A 25,489-nucleotide genomic window follows, 5' to 3' on the forward strand; every position below is an offset into this window, starting at 1 on the left:
AGGATATAAGATCAATAGAGTGATGAATGAAATCAAGAAACTTTAAAGCTGCGACTTTGAGGATCATAGTTGACAAATAATTTTTTTTTCATTCTATCTATTGATGCTTCAGTGTTTACCGATATAAATTTACAGTCTCCTGTGGGATTGCTATCATGCATCATGGGCATTTTCTAATGAATTGCGCTGTATGTCTGCTCCAGGTGACTATTAGTAGTCTATAAATACTGTGTACATTGATATTTTGAGTGACTGTTTACTCTGTGTGCTTGACTGTCTATTCTTGTAATGGGCTTCTTTTCCAGTAGAGTATGTCTCTGCAATTATTTTAGTTGTTTTTATTTTATATCACTTTGATTTGTTTGTCAAAAAAGGTGATTCATCAAATAAACATAAACACAAGCATAATCCATTGACCAGTCAGGTTTTCAGGATTCCCACAATGAATATGTTATGGGTTAGATCCGAGTACAGGAACATAAGAACTGCCGCGACTGGGTCAGACCAGTGGTCCATCGTGCCCCCAGGTAAAAAAACAGTGCTCTAAATGAGTCCAGCCTCACCTGCGTACGTTCCAGTTTAGCAGGAACTTGTCCAACTTTGTCTTGAATCCCTGGAGGGTATTCTCCCCTAAGACAGACTCCGGAAGAGAATTCCAGTTTTCTACCACTCTCTGGGTGAAGAAGAACTTCCTTACGTTTGTACGGAATCTATCCCCTTTCAACTTTAGAGAGTGCCCTCTCATTCTCCCTACCTTGGAGAGGGTGAACAATCTTTCTTTATCTACTAAGTCTATTCCCTTCATTATCTTGAACGTTTCAATCATGCTCCCTCTCAGTCTCCTCTTTTCAAGGGAGACGAGGCCCAGTTTCTCCAATCTCTCACTGTACGGCAACTCCTCCAGCCCCTTAACCGTTTATCTGGACCCTTTCGAGTAATACTTTATCTCATATTAATTGTCAGCCATCTTGACTAGCTGTCCTGAGAACTTGATTGAGAACATCTACTCCAACCTACACTTAGGGTAGGGGATGGTCACCAGCATTGAATTTCTGGGTTAAGTTTGGGTGCCACGGACTTAGCTGGCCAAGTCAATATTCATTGACTGGTAAGCTAAGGACTTCAGGCTAAAGATAGACCTGCCAGTCCACTGACCTGGATATTCAGCAGGAGATAGCTTCTGAATCTCCTACTGAATATCAGCAGTTAGCCGGCTTAGCGATACTTAGCCAGCAGCGTGCTAAATACCGCTGAATATCAGGCGGAGAGATTTTTAATTTGACAGTCTAGATGACTTACCAGAGGCAAAATAGAGGATATCATTGCAATCCTTTTCTGTGCAAGAGCACATGTATGTTGTGTCATCAAGCTTTTTCTGCATCACACACTTAGAGAAGACATGATGCTCCTGATTGGGATCATGACATTTTGTTTCCACAGTCACATTTTCACCTCTCTTTCGCCTAAAAGTTATATGAAAAAACAAACATAGAACAAAATTGTCAGAGATGTGATTAATCAGACTTTCTTTTATATGTTTCCTTTTGCATTTCTGAGAACCTTACAGGGACCTATGCAATAAACTTTAATGTGCACATTATGACCCTCTATTGCAGGCTGAAAATAAGGGGAGTAAGAAGAAGGACTTAACATGTAGATATGGAAGAACATTTTCTATCAGGGTACTGCCTAGTTAAATGGGCATGAAAGTGCTTATTTTACCTTAATGAACAAAATTTTAAAAATAAAAATACACAAAATCACACAAAAATCTCCTATACACAATCTATCATAAGGCCCTTTTTACAAAGCCATGGTAAATGCACCAATGCCCATAGGAATTTAATAGGATTTGGTGTATTTACCGTAGCAGCATCGCTACTGTGGCTTTCTAAAAGGGGCCCTTAGGCACCTATGCATTTTTTAAATAAAATATAGCTCACAACCTGATTATGGGCTCTGAAATTTATTCCTGCTTGCCTAAATGTTAGTGTGTCCACAGTCCTCCCCTGAGTGCACCTATTCTACAAGTACATATGCTCACTTTTAGGCATGAACTAATTTTATATGAAGGGTTACATATCTGAAATTTACTCACTAAATGGGTCTGAAAGACACTAGTATACCGTATTTTCGCGGATATAACGCGCGCGTTATACGTGATTTTACGTACCGCGCATACCCCTCGCGCGTTATATGCCTGAGCGCGGTATAGAAAAGTTTTTAAACATAGTTCCCACCCCGCCCGACGCCCGATTCACCCCCCCAGCAGGACCGCTCGCACCCCCACCCCGAACGACCGCTCGCACGCGCTCCCACCCGCACCCGCATCCACGATCGGAGCAAGAGGGAGCCCAAGCCCTCTTGCCCGGCCGACTCCCCGACGTCCGATACATCCCCCCCCCCGGCAGGACCACTCGCACCCCCACCCCGAAGGACCGCCGACTTCCCGACAATATCGGGCCAGGAGGGAGCCCAAACCCTCCTGGCCACGGCGACCCCCTACCCCCACCCCGCACTACATTACGGGCAGGAGGGATCCCAGGCCCTCCTGCCCTCGACGCAAACCCCCCTCCCTCCAACGACCGCCCCCCCCCAAGAACCTCCGCCCGTCCCCCAGCCGACCCGCGACCCCCCTGGCCGACCCCCACGACACCCCCACCCGCCTTCCCCGTACCTTTGTGTAGTTGGGCCAGAAGGGAGCCCAAACCCTCCTGGCCACGGCGACCCCCTAACCCCACCCCGCACTACATTACGGGCAGGAGGGATCCCAGGCCCTCCTGCCCTCGACGCAAACCCCCCTCCCTCCAACGACCGCCCCCCCCAAGAACCTCCGCCCGTCCCCCAGCCGACCCGCGACCCCCCTGGCCGACCCCCACGACCCCCCCACCCCCCTTCCCCGTACCTTTGGAAGTTGGCCGGACAGACGGGAGCCAAACCCGCCTGTCCGGCAGGCAGCCAACGAAGAAATGAGGCCGGATTGGCCCATCCGTCCTAAAGCTCCGCCTACTGGTGGGGCCTAAGGCGCGTGGGCCAATCAGAATAGGCCCTGGAGCCTTAGGTCCCACCTGGGGGCGCGGCCTGAGGCACATGGGCCAAACCCGACCATGTGTCTCAGGCCGCGCCCCCAGGTGGGACCTAAGGCTCCAGGGCCTATTCTGATTGGCCCACGCGCCTTAGGCCCCACCAGTAGGCGGAGCTTTAGGACGGATGGGCCAATCCGGCCTCATTTCTTCGTTGGCTGCCTGCCGGACAGGCGGGTTTGGCTCCCGTCTGTCCGGCCAACTTCCAAAGGTACGGGGAAGGGGGGTGGGGGGGTCGTGGGGGTCGGCCAGGGGGGTCGCGGGTCGGCTGGGGGACGGGCGGAGGTTCTTGGGGGGGGCGGTCGTTGGAGGGAGGGGGGTTTGCGTCGAGGGCAGGAGGGCCTGGGATCCCTCCTGCCCGTAATGTAGTGCGGGGTGGGGTTAGGGGGTCGCCGTGGCCAGGAGGGTTTGGGCTCCCTTCTGGCCCAACTACACAAAGGTACGGGGAAGGCGGGTGGGGGTATCGTGGGGGTCGGCCAGGGGGGTCGCGGGTCGGCTGGGGGACGGGCGGAGGTTCTTGGGGGGGGCGGTCGTTGGGGGGAGGGGGTTTGCGTCGAGGGCAGGAGGGCCTGGGATCCCTCCTGCCCGTAATGTAGTGCGGGGTGGGGTTAGGGGGTCGCCGTGGCCAGGAGGGTTTGGGCTCCCTCCTGGCCCGATATTGTTGGGGAGTCGGCGGTCCTTCGGGGTGAGGGTGCGAGTGGTCCTGCCGGGGGGGGAGGATGTATCGGACGTCGGAGGGGGGGCATCAGGCTTTCAGGATGGGGACAGACCTTCAAGGGGGGACAGGACTTCAAGGGGGGACAGTGCACGGAAAGTCAGGGGGGGTGAACGGAGAGTCGGGACAGCGCACGGAAAGTCAGGGCAGTGCACGGAAGTCAGGGGCGTCGGGACAGCGCACGGAAAGTCAGGGCGGGCGAAAGGAGCGTCGGGCATCATGCGCGTTATATGCCTGAGCGCGGTATAGAAAAGTTTTGGTACATATCATCGTGATTTCTGCGCGCTATACCCCTGTGCGCGTTTTACACAGGTGCGCGTTATATCCGCGAAAATACGGTAAACACATTAAACTACGCATGTTGTTAAGAAGGCTCAGAAACTGGAAAGAGAAGACCTGAAAAATGAAAGTTGTGGACAGGCAATGACTCTAAAGAAGTGTATCAACAGGCCCTTGGAATTAATATATTTGATCTTATCAAAGTAGAATACTGTGCTATTGTTATTTAAATGACTGAGTAATACTTGATGTACTTTGAAATACTGAATAGGAGGAAATAATTTTTCATTCAATGAATAGTTAAGTTCTGGATCTCAATGCCAGAGAACATAGTAACAATGGTTAGCATATCTGGGTTTAAAAAAGGTTTGGACAAGTTCCTGGAGGAAAAGTTCATAGTCTGCTATAGACCTAGACATGGGTGGAGCCAATGCTTGCCCTGGGATTGATAGCATGGAATGTTTCTACTATTTGGGTTTCTGCCAGATACTTTTTACCTGGATTGACCACTGATGGAAAGCAGGATAATGGGCTAGATCAGGTCTTTAATGCAAGGGAAGGAAATATCTGCCTCCTTGAGGATACCCCCAAAGAAAAGTTCAAAAGTAGGCTTGAAGGGATATGTGTCATTGCCACTTTCTAGTAAACAGTGTCATGGCCTCACATAGGAAGACTCTCTTTCAATTCATATGGATTCAAAGCGGCTCCCACTTAAAAATTAGCAAAATTACATTGCAGTGGTAGGTGGCCTCTGTATTCCTGCGCATAACTAAGGAGCGCTTCTTACCCTAGCGCTTGTGCTGTGGGGTTGGTAGTTTCTGGGACATTGTTTCTTGATACTGCCACGACCCGTGGGTAAATGTAACTGTGTGGCTCTCGATATGGCCGCAAATTGTGAGGGCGGCTCCGGGTGTGTTATACATTATCTGAACTGGAGCTGAATCGTTCTATAGCGCGGGTGGTGCGAGCTTGTGCCAATGGCGGCCTGTGAAGACCTTCTGAGCCACCCGCACACCTATCCAGAATGTCCTCCAGCGAGTTCCGGTGCTTGCTCACTGTAATAGTCTCCAGCAGCGCTGCTCTTGCTCTTCAGGCCATCAGCAGCATGAGTAAAGTAAACATGCTGAGAGAAAACTTCTGGGCTGCCAAGTGTGTTTACTTCACTCATGCTGCTGGCGGCCTTAAGAGTAAGAGCAGTGCTGCTGGGAACATGCACCGGATCCTGCGGGTGGGGATGGGTAGGAGGAATTGCATGGCAAGGATAATAGAGAGATGCTGGACAGAAGGATGAGGCGGAAAGAGAAAGATGCCTGACCTCCAGGGGAAGAAAGGGAAGGGGAAGATAGCGATGCCAGACCATGGGAGGGGGAGAGAAGGAGAGAGAGGTGTGAGACAAGGTGAAGCAAGGGAAGGAGGGGAGCAAAATACATGGAGGGTAATAGAGAGATGCTGGACTGCAAGGATGGGGAGGAAAGGGAAAGAAAGATGCCAGACCTTCAGGGGAAGAAAGGGAACGGAAGAAAATAGAGATTCCAGATCACAGGAGGTGGGAAGGAACGAGAAAGAGATGACAAACAAGGGGATGAAAGAGAAGAAGGTGAGAAAGTTACGAGTAGGGTAATAGAGAGATGCTGGAATGCAGGGATGGGGAAGAAAGGGAAAGAGAGGTGCCAGAGTTCCAGGAGAAGAAAGGGAAGGGATGGATAGAGATGCCAGACCATGGTAGGAGGAGGGTAAGGGAAGCAGAGAGAGTTGCCAGACAAGGGAATGAAAGGGAAGGAGTGAAGATAGATGTCAGACCACAGAAAGGGATAAAGGGAAGCAGAGAGATGTCAGACTATTGGATGGGGGAAGGGAAGGGAAGGATAAAGCAATACCAGGGAAGGGAAGGGAAGGAGGAGGGAGAGATTCCAGACTAAGGTAGGGGAAGGGAAATGTCAGACTGTGGTGAAGGAGAGGAGAAAGATCCCAGACTATAGAAAGGGAAAACTGGGAAGACAGATGTCAGACCATGGGAGAGGGATAGAAAGGGAGGGGATGGGAAGGGTGGGGAATGGAAGAAAGATGGAAAAATGTTGTTTATGGATAGATGGGAATAGGGGAGAAGAAAGAGGGAGGAGATTGCACACATGGATAGAGGGGGAGGGAAGAAATAATGCACATGGTTAGATGAGAAAGGAAGGATGGAAAAGTAGATTTGAGAAAAAAACAAATGGTTAAAGAAGTCACTCGAAACAGTTAAGAGCACAGACAGAAGGAAGTGCAAAGACTGGGAAAAGATGATTAGAAAAATAAAATCACCAAACAACAAAGGTACGAAAATGATTTTATTTTCAATTTAGTGATTGAAATATGTCAGTTCTGAGAATTTCCATATTGCTGTCTGTATTTTGCATTGTTCAGGAACAAATGCATTTTTTCTATTTCTCTGGTGTTGTATTGCATGCAGAGTCTGGTATCTTAGGGTTTCGTCTGTGTATATCAGAATTTTTAGTTTGTGGTTCTGCACTTGCATATGGTTTATCTGTGTTCTACTTGTGTGACCAAGGCCAGGTGTTCTAGTAGGAACAAATGTTGTGAAGCACTATGGGGATCATGGTCTCAAGTAGGAAGATACTTGTCAGCTCTCCTGCAGCCCTTTTGGACGCAAAAGCGCCCTCACTTAAAAATTATTTATTTATTTATTTATTTATTTTTATTTATTTATTTAGATTTATATCCCGTTCTCCCAGTAGCTCAGAACGGTCTACAAGTAAACATACACAGTAGAAGTAATTAGGCAAATAAGATGTACAATAGGTTTAGGTGTTTGGACATACAAAATTGTGCAGTATTTATCAGGGTACAAACAATTTTTCAGAGTACAGACAATTTATCAGAGTACAGACTAAGAGAGGACTATACTGAAATTTAGGAGAAGTTAAATAGGGGAGAGAAGAGTGAGGTGGGGTTTAAGGGGGGTGTAGACTGAGGGAGATCTTTAGTTGAAGAGGAGGGTCTTTACCATTTTACGGAATGTCAATAAAGAGTTCTGTTGCCTGAGTTGGGGGGGGAGTTTATTCCAGAGATGTGGGATGAAGTGGCTGTAGGATCGTTTGCGGGCAGTTTCTGAGAGGAGGGACCTTCCAGGGGGAATGCATAGGCGTATTTCCGATTTTGAGCGGAGGGAGCGAGTGGGGGTGTAGATGGGAAGCTTAGATTTTATGTAGGAGGGGGTGGTGGCATAAATTCTCTTGTGGGCTACTGCTAGGGCCTTGAAAGCACAGCGCTGGCTAATTGGGAGCCAGTGTTCAGCGCGGAGTGCTGGGGAGACGGGATCATGGTAGTTGAGGTTGTGTAGGAGGCGGATAGCTGCATTTTGGACACGTTGGAGGCGTTTGAGATTATTTTTGGTTAGTCCATTAAATAGGGAGTTACAGTAATCCATTCTGGAGAGGACATATGCGTAGAGGAGTTGGGCGAGGTCAGGTGTGGAGATGTAGGGTTTGATCCTTTTCAGTTGGCGGAGGTAGTAGAAGGAGGTGGAGATTACTTGGGATATGTGGGCAGATAGGGATAAGTGTCCATCTAAAGTTACTCCTAGGCGAAGACCACTAGAATATAGGGTCAGTGTGCCTAACTTGGACTCCAGCATTTACACCAGATTTCAGCAAGTGTAATTCTGATGTCCAAAGTTAGGTGCATGATACTATACATGCTTAACCATTATTCTACGAAGGGTGTGCACCCTTTACAGAATAGCACTTAGTGCTGATTTTTTCCAATACCTAATTTTGAGTACCGTTTATAGAATCCGGCCCTATAAGTACCATACAATAGAAGAATAGATAAAGTGACATCTGTATCTGGAACTTTTAATGTGAAATTCACTGCAGCAATTCTTAGGGCTCCTTTTACTAAGGTATGCTAGTGTTTTTAGCGCGTGCAAATCACGCCCTAAATGAAAAATACTAACGCAAGTTCTATGGAGGCATTAACGTTTAGCGTGCGCGGCATTGTAGCGCGCGCTAAGCGCACACTCAAACCACTAGCACACCTTAGTAAAAGGAGCCCTTAGAGTGCCTCTTTGCTTTCTGGGCTCAAATGCCTGTGTTAACATCTGAAGCTGCTTGGGCTGAAAACTTTTCAGCACCCCCCTCGTAATGCAGGCTAGAATGTGCTTTGGGTGAAACATCTTTGGGTGGTGGGAGGAGGGTTGGTGACCACTTGGGGGGAGTAAAGGGGGGGTCATGCTTTAATCCCTCCAGTGGTCATCTGGTCAGTTTGGACACCTTTTTAGCATTTAGATGCTTTTAAAACAGGTCTAGCTCCAAAAGTCTTAAAAAAAAAAAAAAAACAACCCCAAGACCTTTTGTTAAAGGTTTGATTATGCCCGAGGAGCGTCCAAGTCCTAAGCCCGCCCAAAACACACCTTTAACATGCCCCCTTAAGATCTGGATGCACTGGAGGCAAAGTAACCAGAAAGACATCTAGAAAGTCTGTTTTGAGAATGCCCACTTGGACGTTTTGACTCGTAAGACGTCCAAGTGCTGTTTATACTGCCTTTTGGACATCTATCTTTTTTGAAAATGAGCCCAATAACATATATTTTCATCTGTTTTGAAGCAGGTTGAAATGTATGCATGGAAAATATGCATGGAGCCCTTGATTTAACCCTGACCTTTTTTTTCTGCAGGTTAAAGGTGGCCTTTTACTAAGCTGAAGTAAGCACTAATGCATTTTTACTGCAGCAAAAATGGCTTACTGCAGGTAATAGCTCCAGAACAGGTGTGTATTTGGATTTCTCACCTAGACAATTTACTATAAAATGGTCCTTCCCATGTCCTTATCTTTCTTTTTCTATATTTTACCACCAGTGGTTCTTACTGTAAATGCAATATTGAGAAGAACAAGATATATTTAAGAAATAACTGTCACAGCTGACTAGCTGATTACTGCAGGTAATATCCAACTGGCTCTTTTTAATATCTCTTAATATCAAGTAAAATGTATTTGTCATGGTTAGAGCTAAAGGAAATGAGAGAGTCGGAAAAAAATAAACAATGTTTATGATTTTCCTTCCATTTTTTTGCCTTGTCATAAAATGCTACAAACTCGTACTTTTGGCAAATTATCATGCAAAATCTATTTATTTCCTTTGTGAGATCATTCTAGGACTCATCTGTCATGAAGCCTTTTAGCCCGGAAACAGCATTTCATTCAGCTGGACTTAGAAATTAAAGTTTCAATAATTTCCTATTAAGCCCTTAAATCCCCTTATTTGGTTTTCCAGTTATACCTATCATTGCAGAAAGTCTTTTAATTTACTTTTACAAACCCCTAACATATTGGAGAATACCCATGGTCTTCTGTTTCCTGATGCCTGACGTGGTTAGCACGTGAGCATGCTGGGATGGCAGCCTGGAAAGTCTGTGTCGCCTTGGGCAAATCATTGAACCCTGCATTGCCTCCCGTACAAATGCAGCAGGGGCCCTTTTATCAAACAGCAATAAAAATAAAATGGCCTTAGTGTTTCCTTACACAGGTCTCTCCTGTGCACTAATGCCATTTTTTTACCATTGGAGTAAAATAGCCAAATTTCTTTTTTTTTTTTTTTGCATTAATGGCAATGTGCTAATTCTCAATCAAAACTACTGGGTGAAACTATATCGAGAGAAATCCCCCAAAGTGTAGAACCATACAACTAACAAAAAAGGAGGTGAACTACATATATAAAAAAACCTTTCAACCGTAGTGGTGCTCGGAACCTTGAATAGGTGGTGAAATCACAAACTGGGAACAAACCCCTGTAGGTGTTTCAATGTTCTATCATTGCACCATCTTTATCTGTAGAAAGAATTGTACCAGGAAGTGATGTAATCACAGGTGAAGAGGAAGGAAGAAGTTTTACTCTGTTATTGATCCAGCTTACGAGGGCTCTCTGAAGAAGCCAACGGCGAAACGCGTTAGAGCCCGCTGGAGTGAGACCACTTCCTAAACACCCTTGCAAGTTAAGTTCAATCTTCTCAAATACTTAAAAAGTTGAAGATATTATTGATTATAGAGTTTTTTTGTATCACAGTCAATATAATTTCACAAGTTTTTCTCTACAATTCTTTCTACCGATAAAGATGGTGCAATGATAGAGCACTGAAACACTTACAGGGGTTTGTCCCCAGTTTGTGATTTCACCACCTATTCAAGGTTCTGAGCACCACTACGGTTAAAAGTTTTTTATATATGTAGTTCACCTCCTTTTTTGTTAGTTGTATAATGTGCTAATTCTGCCATCAGCGCAGATCCATTAAATAGATTAGCATGTAAGCCCTTTCTGCCACTCATTATGTAGACGGTAACGGCTCATGCACAAAGGAAGTCATAATTGGTTGTTGCACAGTAATTAAAGCTACACTAATTGATTAGCACAGAACATGCCCATTCTCTGCTCCCAGATTTGCCCTCCACTGGAAAAGAAATAAATTTTATTTATGTGCACTTTCTGAAATTACCGTGGGGTGCCTTAATGCACCCTGTGGTATTCTATTTTTTTTGCTGCGGTAAGAATGCATTAATGCTTACTGCGGCTTTGTAAAATGGTCTCTTAGTATATGTCCCCTAGTATGTATCAAGTTAGGATAATAACTTGCATTGGAAAACCTTGTACTATAACTATGTATGTTAAACTGTAACCTGAGTTCTTTGGGGAGAACGGGATAGAAAATGAAAGAAATAACTAAGACAGGGAAATACCTACTGTACATAAATGTAACTTGACTTGAGCTACAAGTGGAAAGGTGTGAGCTAAATACAAATAAATAAACAATATATATGTATACTTGCATTCCTTCCGCTTTCATTGTTTGCTCAATGTCTGGATCTCTTCATGCAATGAGCATGCCAGAATCGCAGGAATCAAGGTTATAGCTATCCATCGCTGAAACTGTAGCCGGGCCGTAATGAGGGCTGTGCAAGCGATATGGCCGCACAGGATGCAAAGGAAGCGGGAGCACCAAAAGGGCTCCCGGTCCATTGTTTCTTCTTTTTGGCCACCATAGTGAGAGGGGCGGGGGGCACCGGAGGGAGGGGGGTGTTGCACAAAGTGTGATTCCATCTCGGTACTGCCCTGAACTTCAGCTCCTTCTAATGTGTTAGTTTTTAAATCATACTAAAAAATAGTCGTATAGGAAGGACGGCCTTCCACTGAAAGGCATTTATTTAGGGGGAAGGGTATTCTGCCTAGGGAGCAATTTCTCCAAATTAGTTAGTTTTGTGCTTACTCATGACAGGAATGAACCTCACGCCTACGCCAGGACATGTGGAGTATGATCTCAGTCTCTCAAACTTACTGCTAACATTAGCTGTAGGACTTGCATTGTGCCAAAGAGAGCTTCCCTCCGGAGTTCATAACAGTCTGCTTAGTCTTGAGTCAAAACCAAATCTTTTTGTTGTTTCATTTTGTTAAGTACATTCCAATGAGAGGAAGAAAAGATTAGTTTAATTAGAAAGAAGCAAACTGTGGACTCTAAAATATAGGGCTCCTTTTACAAAGCCATGGTAGTGTGGTAAATGCAACAAAACCCATTCAATTCATATGGGCTTTGTTGCACCGAGAATCACTACCACAGCTTTGTAAAAGAAGTCCATAATGAAAACATTAATATACATACAGTGATACAGAATCCAAACTTAATCCATTCCAGAACCCCATTCGAGTTCCAAATCATTCGAGTTCCAAGACAATTTTTCCCATTTAAAAAAATAGAAACTGGATTAATCTGTTCCTGGGTCCCACTGACTCAAATTTTAACAGTAAAAACACTGGATTTTAAGGTAAAATATTAACAAATAATAATAGTACAGTATTTTCCTCACTACACTACACAAAGGCCAAAATCACACGAGATGCTTTCATTACAGCTTCTGACAATGAATTAAACGATGTATGAGTGGCCCGAGTGCTGAGGAAACGTATGCACAAGCACAAACGTACAATGTGCCGGGTGTTCAGATTCCAGGGCAAAATTTACTCAGATTTTTAGTTTGGATTCTAACTTGTTCGAGTACTGGGGTGTTCGTATTCCAAGGTATCACTGTATATATATATATCTATCTCAAAGAATGCATATAAATTACTGACATACTTTCCAATGCGCTAGTCACATGCCATAAGTCATTGGGCACTCATTTCTAATTAAACATAAGTGTGAAGAAACTGTGCTGTAATGGTGTGCACACACTAAGAAAAATTAGAATAACTAACATTTTTTGTAGCTTGAAGGATTTCAATCTCCTGGGCTCTTTCGTAAACAAAGAAGCAAATAGAAGGGAAGAAATACTCCGCAGAATAGCATTAGATCACTCTTCAATGAAGGCTCTTGACAAAGTATTCAAAGGCAAGAAAATAACACTCCAAATGAAGATCAGACTTGTCCACACAGTCATTTTCTCAGAGCTTAATTATAGATATGAAAGCTGAACACTACAGAAACAAGATAGAAAGGAGACTGACTCATTTGAGCTTTGGTGCTGGAAAAGGTTTTTATGTGTGCTATGGACTAGGGGTCTGCACGGGAACGGGGATCGCGGGAATCCCGCGGGTCCCGTGGGAATCCCCCTAACCCACAGGACTCCCACGGGGACCCACCTCTGGCCCAAAGGACTCCTACGGGGACCCCCCTCTGGCCAACGGGACTCCCACGGGGATGGAAGGTTTTGGAAGCAGGGTTTGTCCATTAATGGACACGTCAGCCTTAGTAAAAGAGGGGGTCTGAACAGAAAACAAAAAAAAAGGGTTCCACCAAAGAGATTCCACAAGGAAAACAGCAGCGCAAACACAAAAGAAACTGTGGAATTGATGATCCTGTCAGAAGTAATTGCTGCTTTTTATGGGGACGGGCGGGGATGGAGGTAATTCCTTGCGGGGATGGGTAGGGACGGAGAGGATTCTGACGGGGACGGGTGGGGACAGAGAGGATCCTGGCGGGAGCGGGCGGGGATGGGTGGGATTTCTGTCCCCACGCAACTCTCTACTATGGACTACGATTTTGGAAGAGATCAAACCAGCTATGTCACTCGAAGCTCAAATGCTGAAGTTATGACTGTCCTATTTAAGTCAAACCGTCAGAACAGAAAGATCATTGGAGGAGGACATCATGTTTAGGAAGATCAAAGAAACCAAGTGAAGAGGGCAACCTGCTATCAGATGGCTGGGCATACTGAAAACAACCATGGGGATGACATTGGAGGAACTTACCGGATTAGTATAAAACTGATTTCTTTTTAGACCTGTAATTCATCAAGTCACTAGGACTTGAACGCAAATCAATGGCATCTAATACAGCATTATACAATCCTTGCTTAACGCTCATCATCCCTAGGAAGGTAGAGAGGTGCTTAAATTTTCTCTAGGCAACTTTGATTGCTCCCCCAGGAAAAAAAAAAAAAAGAGTCCAAAGTGATTTGTGACTGCATTTTCTGCAGTTACTTTTCCAGTCAAAATTACGTATGTTGTTGCCTCCCCTACATATCCCCGCTTTAGGGAATACTTCCATTCTGTCTTGGTAAAAGTAAACATGTTTCCCTACAGAGAAGGTGAGCATTTTTCAAAATAAACAAATCAATAAATCAATAATCAATTTCTGTAGGTAAAAATGGAAATGGCATTCTACCACAGAAATGGCTTTCAAGATTGCCCTGCAAATGGTATAAAAAGGGCTGATTTCAAAGGCAATACATAAATCAAAGGAAGAAATAAAAGCCTGATATCACTTCACATGTCAGCGTATAATCAATCATCTAAACGGAGAACTCTCCTTTTCTGTTCCCCAGTGACCAAAAAGAAAAAAAGAAACAGACATGGTGTACAATACAGACCAGCTGGACTGTAAATCCAGCATGATGTAGCTCTGTTTTTACAAGGTCAAACAACTCATAAAAAAGAGGGAAAACTTGACAAGCTGCAGAAGCACAAAGGGATAGAAAAACTGTCCATACAATACGAGTTGATTAGATGCCATTGGCATGGTTTACAATCACCTTCTGCTCTGGTAACATTTACTTTTCTTTTTCTTATTCTCAGACTAAAGACATGGAAGGGCATAATCAAAACATACGTCTAAGTCTGATTTAGACCTGGGGCGCAAGTCGCCCAAATTCAGCAGGGCACAAATGTCTATTCTTGAAAAATGCATCTAAAATATACTTTAAAAAAAAAAATCATCCGTCTATACATCCAGGCGTTTGATCGTCCAGACCGCCACTACATCTATCTTAATACCACATTCTCGTTCAAATATTCGTCCAAGTCCCAAACACCCAGAACAAGACCTTTTGGATGTGGGAGGGGGCCAGCAACATGATGGACTGGCCACCCAGACATGGCAACAGAGCAGTGGGGCACCTTGCAGGGCACTGCTGTGAACTTCACAAAAAGGGTGCCACATAAACATCTCACCAGAACTCCCATATAAATAATATTGAGCCCCCCCAAACCTACTATACTCACCTGTCTACAACCCTAATAGCCCTTATGGCTGTAGATGGCACCTATATGGCAGTAAAGTAAGATTGGGGGGGGTTGGGGGGCTCACATTTTCCACCATGAATGTAGTGGGCCTGGGTTCTCCTCTCTATGATTCACTAGCCTGCCCCTCAGGCTACTTAAGAGACCTCTATGCAGCTCTTCTAGACTTTCGTATAGCAGGTGCTGATGTTCCGGAGACGGGTATGTACGTTTTTATTCCGATTTTTATGGCGGTGTGAGGGGGGTCAGTGATCACTGGGGGAGTGAAGGAGGGGTCTGTACTTTGTGTCTGCATTGATTATCTGGTCACTTTGGATACCTTCTGGGCACTTAGACCTGGTTTTAGATCGCCTAAGTCACAACGTAAAAGTTCTATCCAGGCAGCCTCGTAAAAGTTTGGATTATCCCTGCAGTACTAAGTCTAGGCCGGCCCATGTCCAACTCAAATCCCGCCCTCGATACTCCTCCAAAATCACCCCTTTCAGCTCTGGGTGCACAGCGGCATTTAGAGACCTAAAATGTCCCTGAATACATCTAAAAAGCTGTTTCAATTATTTGACACTTGGACAACCTGTCTTTTAGGTCGTCCATGTGTGACTTGGGCGGGTTTTTAGATGTATTTCCATTTCAATTTTAAGCCCCAAACTGTATATGATTGAGGTGATCCTATGGTACTGTGACCAATCTGTAATGGTGACGATAAATTTGATCTTACCCCACTGCAGCAAGTCTTGATAAGATGGCAGTTTGGTTGCATTCCATCAGCTTGTGCTCAGTTCTGACAAGACCATTGCCTGCTCGATCTCAGCTGATCCCTTCATTGGTACTGATTCTGTTTGGTTTTCTCATAACAGCCATGGATTTTTTTCAATCAATTATGACTGATTGTTTTGCTTATAAATTAGTTCCTCTGCCCTGGGCATGGTATGCATTATTAGTTGACTTTTTATTAGATTTCTCTTTTAATTATATACTTTGTTATGTAATATAGTAAACTCAAAATAAATGATAAAGATAACTACTCCCCCCCCACCCCCGAAAGATAATTGTGTAAGAATAACCGAAAGATAACCGGAAAAAATGTTTTTTGTCATATCTTCCACAGAACTTGGTTTTCAGTGGCGTTAATGTACTGTATTGGAGGTGAGTCTTTTTGAAATGAAGGAAAACTCCAGAGGGCATAGGATAAAGTTTAAGAGTTGATAGGCTCAGGAGTAATGTAAGACAATACTTCTTTACAGAAAGGGTGGTAGATGCATTGAATAGTCTTCCAGTGGAGTTGATGGAAATGAAGACTGTATCTGAATTCAAGATAGCATGGGACAGGCATGTGGGATCTCTTAGGTAGAGGAGGATGTTGTAGATGGGCAGACTGGATGGACCATTTAGCCTTTATCTGCCACCATGTTTCTATGACCAAATTCTGGAATTTAGAAGGCATTTGAAAATTTACTTATTCTCCAGATTTTTGGGTAATTAAATTCCGTTATGATCTCTCAGCTGTAAGTTAGTGTAATCTTTTGTAAACCACATCGATTTTCAAAGTTATGCAGACTAGAAGTTGATGTTGAAAGAGATCCTACAGAACAGCTGGAACCAAAATGACATTGATGTGCTGCTACGCAAGATCCAAGCAACGGCACTGCGGATCATAAGCCAGGCAGTGGACAACCATGTTCAATTTGCACATAAGATCACATCAACGTTGTATGTAGTCTTCTACTGAACCAGGAGGACACACTGCAAACACACCGAACAACTCGCCAAATAGCATGAGAAGCAGGAATAAGCCAGACAACTGTGGTTAGGATAATTCATGACAATCTGAAATTAAAGTGTCTTAAAAAACATCATTCCCAAGAGTTAACTTTTACACAACATAGACACACGCCTGAAATGGTGCAAGCAGCTTTTGATCAAGTACCCGGAGCACAGTGTCAGCTTCATCTGGTTCACAGATGAAAAGATATTTATAGTAGTTCTACTGATTAATGAGCACCTGTACGTGCCTTTAACAACACTGAAATGTGGGGTTGATGCCAAACATCTACTATGGGCTTGTCCGACTTTCAGCCAATCAGTCATGGTCTTGGTCGTAATCTCAAAGCTCAGATTCACAGATCTGTTCTTAATCGATCTTGGGGTTAAGATCAACAGTGCATGCTATCGGGATATTCTCTTGATGCAGAAGCTGTTGCCAGTGATCCGTCCAATGTCAGAAGACTATTTTATCTTTCAACAGGACAATACCTCAGCACATTGGGCAAAAGACATTGTAGAACTGTTGCATCAGGACCCCAGACTTAATTGGTCCAGACATCTGGACTGCAAATTCACCAGAACTAAACCCAGTTGACTACCAGAGCGTCGTTGACAAGTCCATAAATTAGTGGCTGCCAAAGCTGAGAGTGTGCCTTCGTGTAAAGGGAGCATACTTAGAACATCTGCTTAACTGCATCATTATTTTTTTACTTTAATTTTTCTACAATGTATGCCATAAAACTTTTAGATATGTTTTTATTCAGTTCACAATTCATTTTCACAAGGTAGTGTTGTGGTGCAGTGGGAAAAATTTACATTTTACATCAACTTCATTCAGGACACGATACACTAATTTTTATAAGAATTGGTCAAGTTCCATGGAAGATACAACAAAAAACATTTCGGTGTGGGCTTTTTTCGGTTCACAGTGTATATATTTTTAAACATTTATTTGATTGTTCTTTATGAATTTGGACATCATTCAAGTAACTGCAATCAAACTTGGTACAGGATATCTGTCTAACCAGAGGAAAGTCACAAGTTACCTCTGACCCAAAGAGGGCAATTTTGTAAGGAGGCATTTGCCAGCCGACATTCAGACTGTGGGAGGCAGGCTGGCTAATTCCTGTGATTGACAGTGACCGCAGATATTTATGGACTTGGATTTGGCTCACACCTTTTTCTGTTGTAGCTCAAGATGAGTTACATTCAGGTAGAATAGGTATTTTCTTATCCCTGAAGGGCTCGCAATTTTGCTGTTTCTGATGTATCTGGATTATTTTTGGCAGGCATAAACTTAACTGGCTAAGTCAATATTCAGTACTAGCCAGGTTAAGTTCATTGTGGCCAAAGCTAGGACTGCTTTGTACTTAGCCCAATTTGGTACTAAACTTGGCCGGTCAGTGCTGTAAATTGCAAGTTATTTCATGATATAGCCAGTTAACTTTTACCTGCTAACCAGCTATCTCGCACTGAATATTCTTTCCTAAGGGACCTTCAGTCACAAGGGGGCACCCGCTCAAACTCAGAGGAGGGAGATTTGGTGGTGACACCAGGAAGTATTTCTTTACAGAAAGGGTGGTGGATCACTGGAACAAACTACTGGTGCAGGTGATCAAGGCCACTAGCGTGCTCGACTTTAAGAATAAATGGGACATCCACGTAGGATCTCTACGTGGGTCGAGCAGCACTCTGACTTAATGGGGTGGGACAGTAGAGTGGGCAGACTTGATGGGCTATAGCCCTTTTCTGCCGTCATCTTTCTATGTTTCTATGAATAGAAACATAGAAACATGATAGCAGATAAAAGCTAAATGGCTCATCTTGACTCCCTATCCACAGTAACCATTATCTCTTCCTTTCTCTTAGAGATCCCACGTGCCTATCCCATGCCTTCTTGAATTCAGACACAGTTTCTGCCTCTACCACTTCTTCCGGAAGACTGTTCCACGCATCTACCACCCTTTCTGTAAAAAAGTATTTCCTTAGATTACTCCTGAACCTGTCACCTCTTAACTTCATCCTATGCCCTCTCGTTTCAGAGCTTCCTTTCAAATGAAAGAGACTCAGCTCATGTGCATTTATGCCACATAGGTATTTAAACATCTCTATCATATCTTCCCTCTCCCGCCTTTTCTCTAAAGTATACATATTGAGATCTTTAAATCTGTCCCCATATACCTTATGACGAAGACCACACACCATTTTAGTAGCCTTCTTCTAGAATGACTCCATCCTTTTTATATCTTTTTTGAAGATGTGGTCTCCAGAATTGTACACAATATTCAAAATGAGGTCTCAGCAGAATCTTATACCTCCTATTTCCTACTGGCCATATTTCTCCCTAAGCACCCTAGCATCCTTTTAGCTTTTGCTGTCACCTTTTCAACCTGTTTTTCCACCTTAAGATCATCATATACAATCACACCCAAGTCCCGCTCTTCTGACATGCACATAAGTTCTTCATCCCCTAAACCAGGGGTGTCCAATGTCGGTCCTCGAGGGCCGCAATCCAGTCGGGTTTTCAGGATTTCCCCAATGAATATGTATGAGATCTATTAGCATACAATGAAAGCAGTGCATGCAAATAGATCTCATGCATATTCATTGGGGAAATCCTGAAAACCCAACTGGATTGCGGCCCTCGAGGAGGGACTTTGACACCCCTGCCCTAAACTGTTCCGTTCCCTCAGGTTTTTGCAGCCCAAATGCATGACCTTGCATTTCTTAGCATTAAATTTTAGCTGCCAAATTTCAGACAATTCTTCAAGTTTCGCAAGGTCTTTCCTCATTTTATTTACATCATCAGGTATGTCTACTCTAATTGCAGATTTTGGTATCATCTGCAAAGAGGCAAATCTTACCTGACAGCCCTATAGCAATATCACTTATAAAAATATTAAAAAGAATAGGCCCAAGAACAGAACCTTGAGAAACACCATTTGTGACATTGCCTAAATTCTGCCACTGTACACACCTACCGCCAAAGAATATGCTATCATATCAATAGTCTTCTACAAGTTATAGGTTTCAAACTGAAACTCCTCTCTAAGGAATACATACACACTCTTCCCCTCTGAGAAATATACACATCTTCTCTCTGTCTGAGAAATACACATACAATCATTCTCTCTGAGAAATGTGAATTGTCTGTCTATAACAAACACATACATACTGCAAGAAACACAGGCACACTCTCTTTCTGACTAACAAACAAAGGCCCCCTTTTATCAAGCCGCGTTAAGGTTTTTTATTTCCGTCCACTGCGATAAAAGCTCCGACACTCATAGAATTCTTATGAGCGTCATAACTTATGTCACAGCAGCAGCCAGCGATAAAAAACGTTAACACGGCTTGATAAAAGAGGGCCAACAGCACTTACTTTTCTTCAGTTCCCTTTCTCCGAGGCAGTCTCCCTCTTTCTCCGTGTGTGAGAAAGATACACACTCGCTTTGTCTTTGATCCTCCATCAGGGCCAATCCAACCATTAAGCAAGACCAGGCGGTTGACTATGAGCAGCGGCTTCTTGAGGCAGCAAAGAGCAGAAGCAGTGTAAGCAAGAGAGCATGCCCTGACAGGTCCACAAATTCAAAGAAGCCTCAGCATATACTTTAACCTGCATTTGTACAGGACTTCTGTGTGATGATCACGATAGTTGAGTTCAATTTCCAAAATCTTGCTCCGGGCTAAGGGTGTGAAAGTCAATTGGGAGGGAGGTGTCAGGCAGAAGTGGTGGCATAGTAAGTGTGGGTGGGAGGGGCAGTCCACCCCAAGTGCAGCATTCCTCCTCCTCCTCTGCCCCCTCTTCTTGCCACACCTCTTCTCCGCCCGCCTCTTCTCACCACGCACGTGCATGTATGCGCGCGCCCCTTGACTTTCCCCCATCCCTTTTTTACTTCCCCGGCGTGAGGTCGCTGCCTACGTCAGCAATGGCGTACTTTCCGACGTCACGTCCGAGACTCGCATCTAGGAGTGATGTCAAAGAGCGAGCCGCCACTGATGTGGGGATGCTGCTCACACCGGAGAAGCTAGAAAGGTTCGGGGAAAGGGAAGGAGGCGCGTGTGTTGCAGGGGCGAGGGGCACCACTCACCCTTACTATGCCACCGGGCAGAAGTGTTCCCTGGAGCACCCACTGTCCTCGTAGCAGCTCTGTTCTCCATCAATAACACTCAATGAGAGTCACTTATTAAAGCAGCGACCCTTTGCTTTTCTTATGGACAACTGACGCTAAAATTTAAAAAAACACACTGGGTTAGATATTCAAAACTACTTAGCTGAGCAGGAGAGCTTAACTGGACAGTGCCACCGAATATCAGCTGTGAGTGCCTTAGTACTTCCCAGTTAGTATCAGGATAGTCTGGGGGAGAATTAGGATGGAACAAGGACTTACGTTCATTAGCGGAAATTTTCAGTCCACTTATTGACTGTCTTTATGCTGGCACCAGTTTCAACAGTGTAACTGTCAGCAGCTTTTCGTAGCCCATATATTCAATGCTGGTGTCTGGATTAGGCTCAGCACGGAATATTCAGGTGGTATTCGGCCCACGGTTGTCAGTGTCTATTAAAGCACCACAGGCTGAATATCAATAGGATTGTGTATTCAAAATATTTTCAGTAAAAGTTAGATTTAATATAGGCACTTTCATAAGAACATAAGAATTTGCCTCCGCTGGGTCAGACCAGAGGTCCATCGTGCCCAGCAGTCCGCACCCGCGGCAGCCCATCAGGTCCATGACCTGTCATGTTATCTTGATTTAGCCCTATAGCCCCCTTGTTTTTATCTATACTCTTTCCATACTCTTATCTACCCTTATCTGTATCCCTCAATCCCCCTATCCTTCAGGAATCCATCCAATCCCTCTTTGACTCCCCGTAGCGTACTCTGCCCGACCACTTCCTCCGGGAGCGCGTTCCATGTGTCCACAACCCTCTGTGTGAAGAAGAACCTCCTGGCATTTGTTCTAAACTTCTCCCCTTCCAGTTTCTCTGAGTTCCCTCTTGTGCCTGTGGTTCCCCGTAGTTTGAAGAATCTATCCTTGTCTACCTTCTCCATGCCCTTAATGATCTTGAAAGTTTCTATCATGTCCCCCCTAAGCCTCCTCTTTTCCAGGGAGAAGAGCCCCAGCTTGTCCAGCCTGTCAGCGTATGAACAGTCCTCCATACCATTTATCATTTTCGTAGCTCTTCCTAAAGTTTATTTGACTTTGACCATTACATACCAGACTTCCCGGGCAAGACTGGGTAGCTCAGCTCGTAGAACGCATAGAAATGCTGCCTTACCATATCGCAGCACATTCTTCCTCAGGCCTTTTGCAGGGAGCGGTGGTGCCACAGTTGCTCTTGCAAGTGCCCTGGTTGGTGCAGGAGCTTGGTTTTTCCTCACAATGCCTGCACTTCCTGGTTGAGATTTCAGAGAAGTACATCCGATAAAAAGGCTGGTCATCTGAATAAAAGAGAAAGGTATCAGTTTAGCTCACAAATATATATAATTGAGCTTTTTCTCTTTTGCAACCAACAGACATAAAATAAACTCACATCAGAATTTTGTTTTTTTCCGCCTGTTAGAGGATGTAAACTTAAAAAAAAAATCATCAAAATCTTTTTTCATATCAAGCAGCGTTATGGGGGTAAGGATTTAGAACAATTGCTTTTGCTTACAGACACTTATTGGGAATTTAGGAGACATCTAAAAACATCTGTTTTTGAAGTATTTAAGCAGCTAATTTGTAAAAATTTTATTATGCACTTTCCACCATAGTTTAGAATATGCATAGACTTTTGGTCTATCCCAGTATGGCAACTCTTTTGTTCTTATGTAAGAGAACATTTTTTAAACCCTGCTACATTATATGAGTATTTGGTAGGATGACGTGACTACCTGTATTGGAAAAATAATCAAGCCCCAAGACCACTACCCAATGCTTCTCATCCACGTTGGAACAAATGACACTGCCAGGAACTCACTGGAAATGATTCAGGAAGACTTTGAGGCCCTAGGAAAGCAACTGGAAGCGCAGGTGGTCTTCTCCTCCATCCTACCGGTAAGAGACAAAGGAAAAGCCAGAGAAGACCGGATCAAGAGGACTAACGAGTGGCTAAGAGGATGGTGTAAGGAGATGAACTTTGGCTTCCTGGACCACGGAGAGGCACTTCAAGGACTGCAGGGACCAGATGGGCTGCAATTAACCAGAAGAGGGAAGAACGTCCTGGGATGATGCCTGGCTCACTTACTCCGGAAGGCTTTAAACTAGGTGAGTCGGGGGTGGGGATCCACTCTCACACAAGCTGGGTAAGTAACTTGAAGGTAAGGAATCGCGCGAATACTAAAGGGGACATTGGGTCGGAGGGAGGTAGAGCAAGAGACAGAGACTTAATATCTGAGGTAAGTAATCAAGCCGGTAGAGTGTGGGACAGAGGGAGAGATGGAGACTCCATCTTGTGGTCAGGGGGGAAAAAAATCGCATAGACAAGGGGGCAGGGGGGAGAAATTGTGTGGACACTAAAGGAGACAGAGGCAATAGTAAGGGTGACAAAGGCAAGATTGAAGGGGACAAAGGCAAAACCGAAAGGGACAAACCATCTCAGATAGAAAACACTCCACGCAAACAGAAAGAATGGACAGCCATGTATGCTAATGCCCATAGTTTAGGCAACAAAATAGTGGAACTGGAAACAGAAATGAGAAACGCCGACATTGATGTAGTGGCAATATCAGAAACATGGTTCTTAGAGTCCCACAGATGGGATATGGTCATACTGGGATATAACTTACTTCGTCGAGACAGAGAAGGTAAATCAGGAGGAGGAGAAGCTCTGTACATTAGAGACAACATCAAAGTTACTAAAATCATAGACATCAAGTACTCGGGAGAATCCCTCTGGGTGATCCTTGCCAGGGGAAATAACAAATGTCTGTATCTTGGTGTTGTATACAGACCTCCAAGACAAAAAGAGGAGGCAGACGATGAACTAATGGAAGACATTGAGACCATCACGCTGCGTGGAGATACAGTGCTGGTGGGAGACTTTAATATGCCTGATGTGGACTGGAACAAACCCCCCGCTACAACCAGTGGCAGCAAGAGGCTACTAGCCTCCATGCATGGAGCATGCCTCAAGCAGATGGTACTGGAACCCACCAGAAACCAGACAATCCTGGACCTGTTGCTCACCAACGGAGACAGTGTCACAGAAGTATCGGTGGGAGACACCTTGGCATCCAGCGACCACAACATAGTTTGGTTCCACCTCAAGAAAGGAACCACTAGGTCTAATACATCGACCAAGGTCCTAAATTTTATAGGCACTAACTTTCAAGGCATGGGGGGACCACGTCTACAAAGTGCTGCAAAACCAAAGCACGACAGACAATGTAGAAGAACTAAGGACGACTCTAAAGTCCACCCTCAATGAAGCAACCAACATATACATAAAAACCGTGAGCAAAAGACGCAGACACAACAGATCACAGTGGTTCTCCGCGGAGATCTCTGAACTAGTAAAATTAAAAAAAAGGCCTTCGTTACCTACAAACAATCACAACGACCGGAAGCTAAAGAAACCTATATGAATAAATCCAGAAAAGTTAAAACGATAGTCAGAGAAGCCAAACTCCGGATGGAAGAAAACATAGCTAGGCAGGTAAAGAAAGGGGAGAAATCCTTTTTTAAATACGTTAGCGACAGGAAGAAGAACACAAGCGGTATTGGGCGCCTAAAGAAACCTGACGGCAACTTTACGGACTCGGACGCAGACAAAGCTGAAATACTCAATAACTACTTCTGCTCCTGTGAAGCACCAGGATCCTGTCCTCAGCTACAGACAAAGGACAGTTCAGAGGACCCTTTCTGGGACATGGAATTTACTGCGAGCGAAGTCTACCAGGAGCTATCAAAATTAAAAGTAAACAAAGCTATGGGCCTGGACAATCTACACCCTAGAGTACTTCTTGAATTGAGTGATGTCCTAGCAGAACCTTTAGCTGGGCTCTTCAATCTTTCCTTAAGCAAGGAAAACTGCCAACGTTATCCCGCTCCACAAAAAGGGATGTAGGTCAGAGGCCGAAAACTATAGACCGGTGAGTCTCACATCACTAGTGAGTAAACTCATGGAAAAGTTGATTAAGAACAAATTGGACACGTTTCTCGATGATGAAAGATTAAGGAACCCCCACCAGCATGGCTTTACAAAGGGAAGGTCCTGTCAATCCAATCTGATAAGCTTCTTTGACTGGGTAACAAAAAAACTGGATGGGGGTGAGTCCCTGGACATAGTATATTTAGACTTTAGTAAGGCTTTCGACAGTGTTCCACACCGTAGGTTCTTGAACAAGATGAACTCGCTAGGACTAGGAGATACACTAACAGCTTGGGTACAAGACTGGCTTAGTGGCAGACTTCAAAGAGTAATGGTAAACGGTATTCCCTCGAAAACATCGAAGGTGACCAGTGGAGTGCCACAGGGGTCTTGGGTCCGATGCTATTTAATATCTTTATAGGGGACCTGACTCAGGGACTTCAAGGCAAAATCACATTATTTACCGATGACGCTAAACTATGCAACATCGTGGGCAGGGCAAAAGAACCCGACAGCACAACCAGGCCAAGCGCTATGGAGCAGGATCTACTTCTATTGGAACAATGGTCCAGCACTTGGCAACTAAACTTTAATGCCAAAAAATGTAAAGTAATGCACCTCGGTAGCGGAAATCCATGCAGAACATACACCCTGAACGGTGAAACCTTAATAAGAACTACTGCAGAAAGGGACTTGGGAGTTCGCATCCGAGAAGATATGAAAGCTGCCAATCAGGTGGAGAAAGCTTCAGCAAAGGCTAGACAAATGCTGGGTTGCATCAGAAGGAGCTTCATCAGCCGAAAGCCTGAAGTCATACTACCATTATACAGATCCCTGGTGAGACCTGGTGTGTCCAGTTTTGGAGGCCACATTACCAAAAGGATGTGAAGAGAATGGAGTCGATCCAAAAAATGGCCACTAGGATGGTCTCAGGACTTAAAGACATTCCATATGAAGAACGTCTGACCAGACTGCGCTTATATTCTCTCAAGGAGCGCAGAGAAAGGGGGGACATGATAGAAACATTCAAATACATCACGGGTCGCATTGAAATGGAGGAAGAAATCTTTTTT

At 44.5% G+C, this 25,489-nt stretch overlaps 1 protein-coding gene across 2 annotated transcripts in view; it reads right to left on the bottom strand.

Annotated features, from left to right (window-relative positions):
- The window catches only part of TGFBR2 (transforming growth factor beta receptor 2), a 227,068-nt gene that overhangs the window by 133,589 nt on the left and 67,990 nt on the right, over window positions 1–25,489 (bottom strand). For both annotated transcript variants that reach the window (XM_033930135.1, XM_033930136.1), the window contains exons 2-3: window positions 21,621–21,783; window positions 1,300–1,463 (exon numbers count right to left, since the gene is read on the bottom strand). In XM_033930135.1, coding sequence (XP_033786026.1) covers window positions 1,300–1,463; window positions 21,621–21,783 — 327 coding nt within the window. The remainder of the gene's footprint in view (window positions 1–1,299; window positions 1,464–21,620; window positions 21,784–25,489) is intronic.

This window comes from Geotrypetes seraphini, chromosome 2 (assembly GCF_902459505.1).
Source record: "Geotrypetes seraphini chromosome 2, aGeoSer1.1, whole genome shotgun sequence".
Classification (NCBI taxonomy): domain Eukaryota; kingdom Metazoa; phylum Chordata; class Amphibia; order Gymnophiona; family Dermophiidae; genus Geotrypetes; species Geotrypetes seraphini.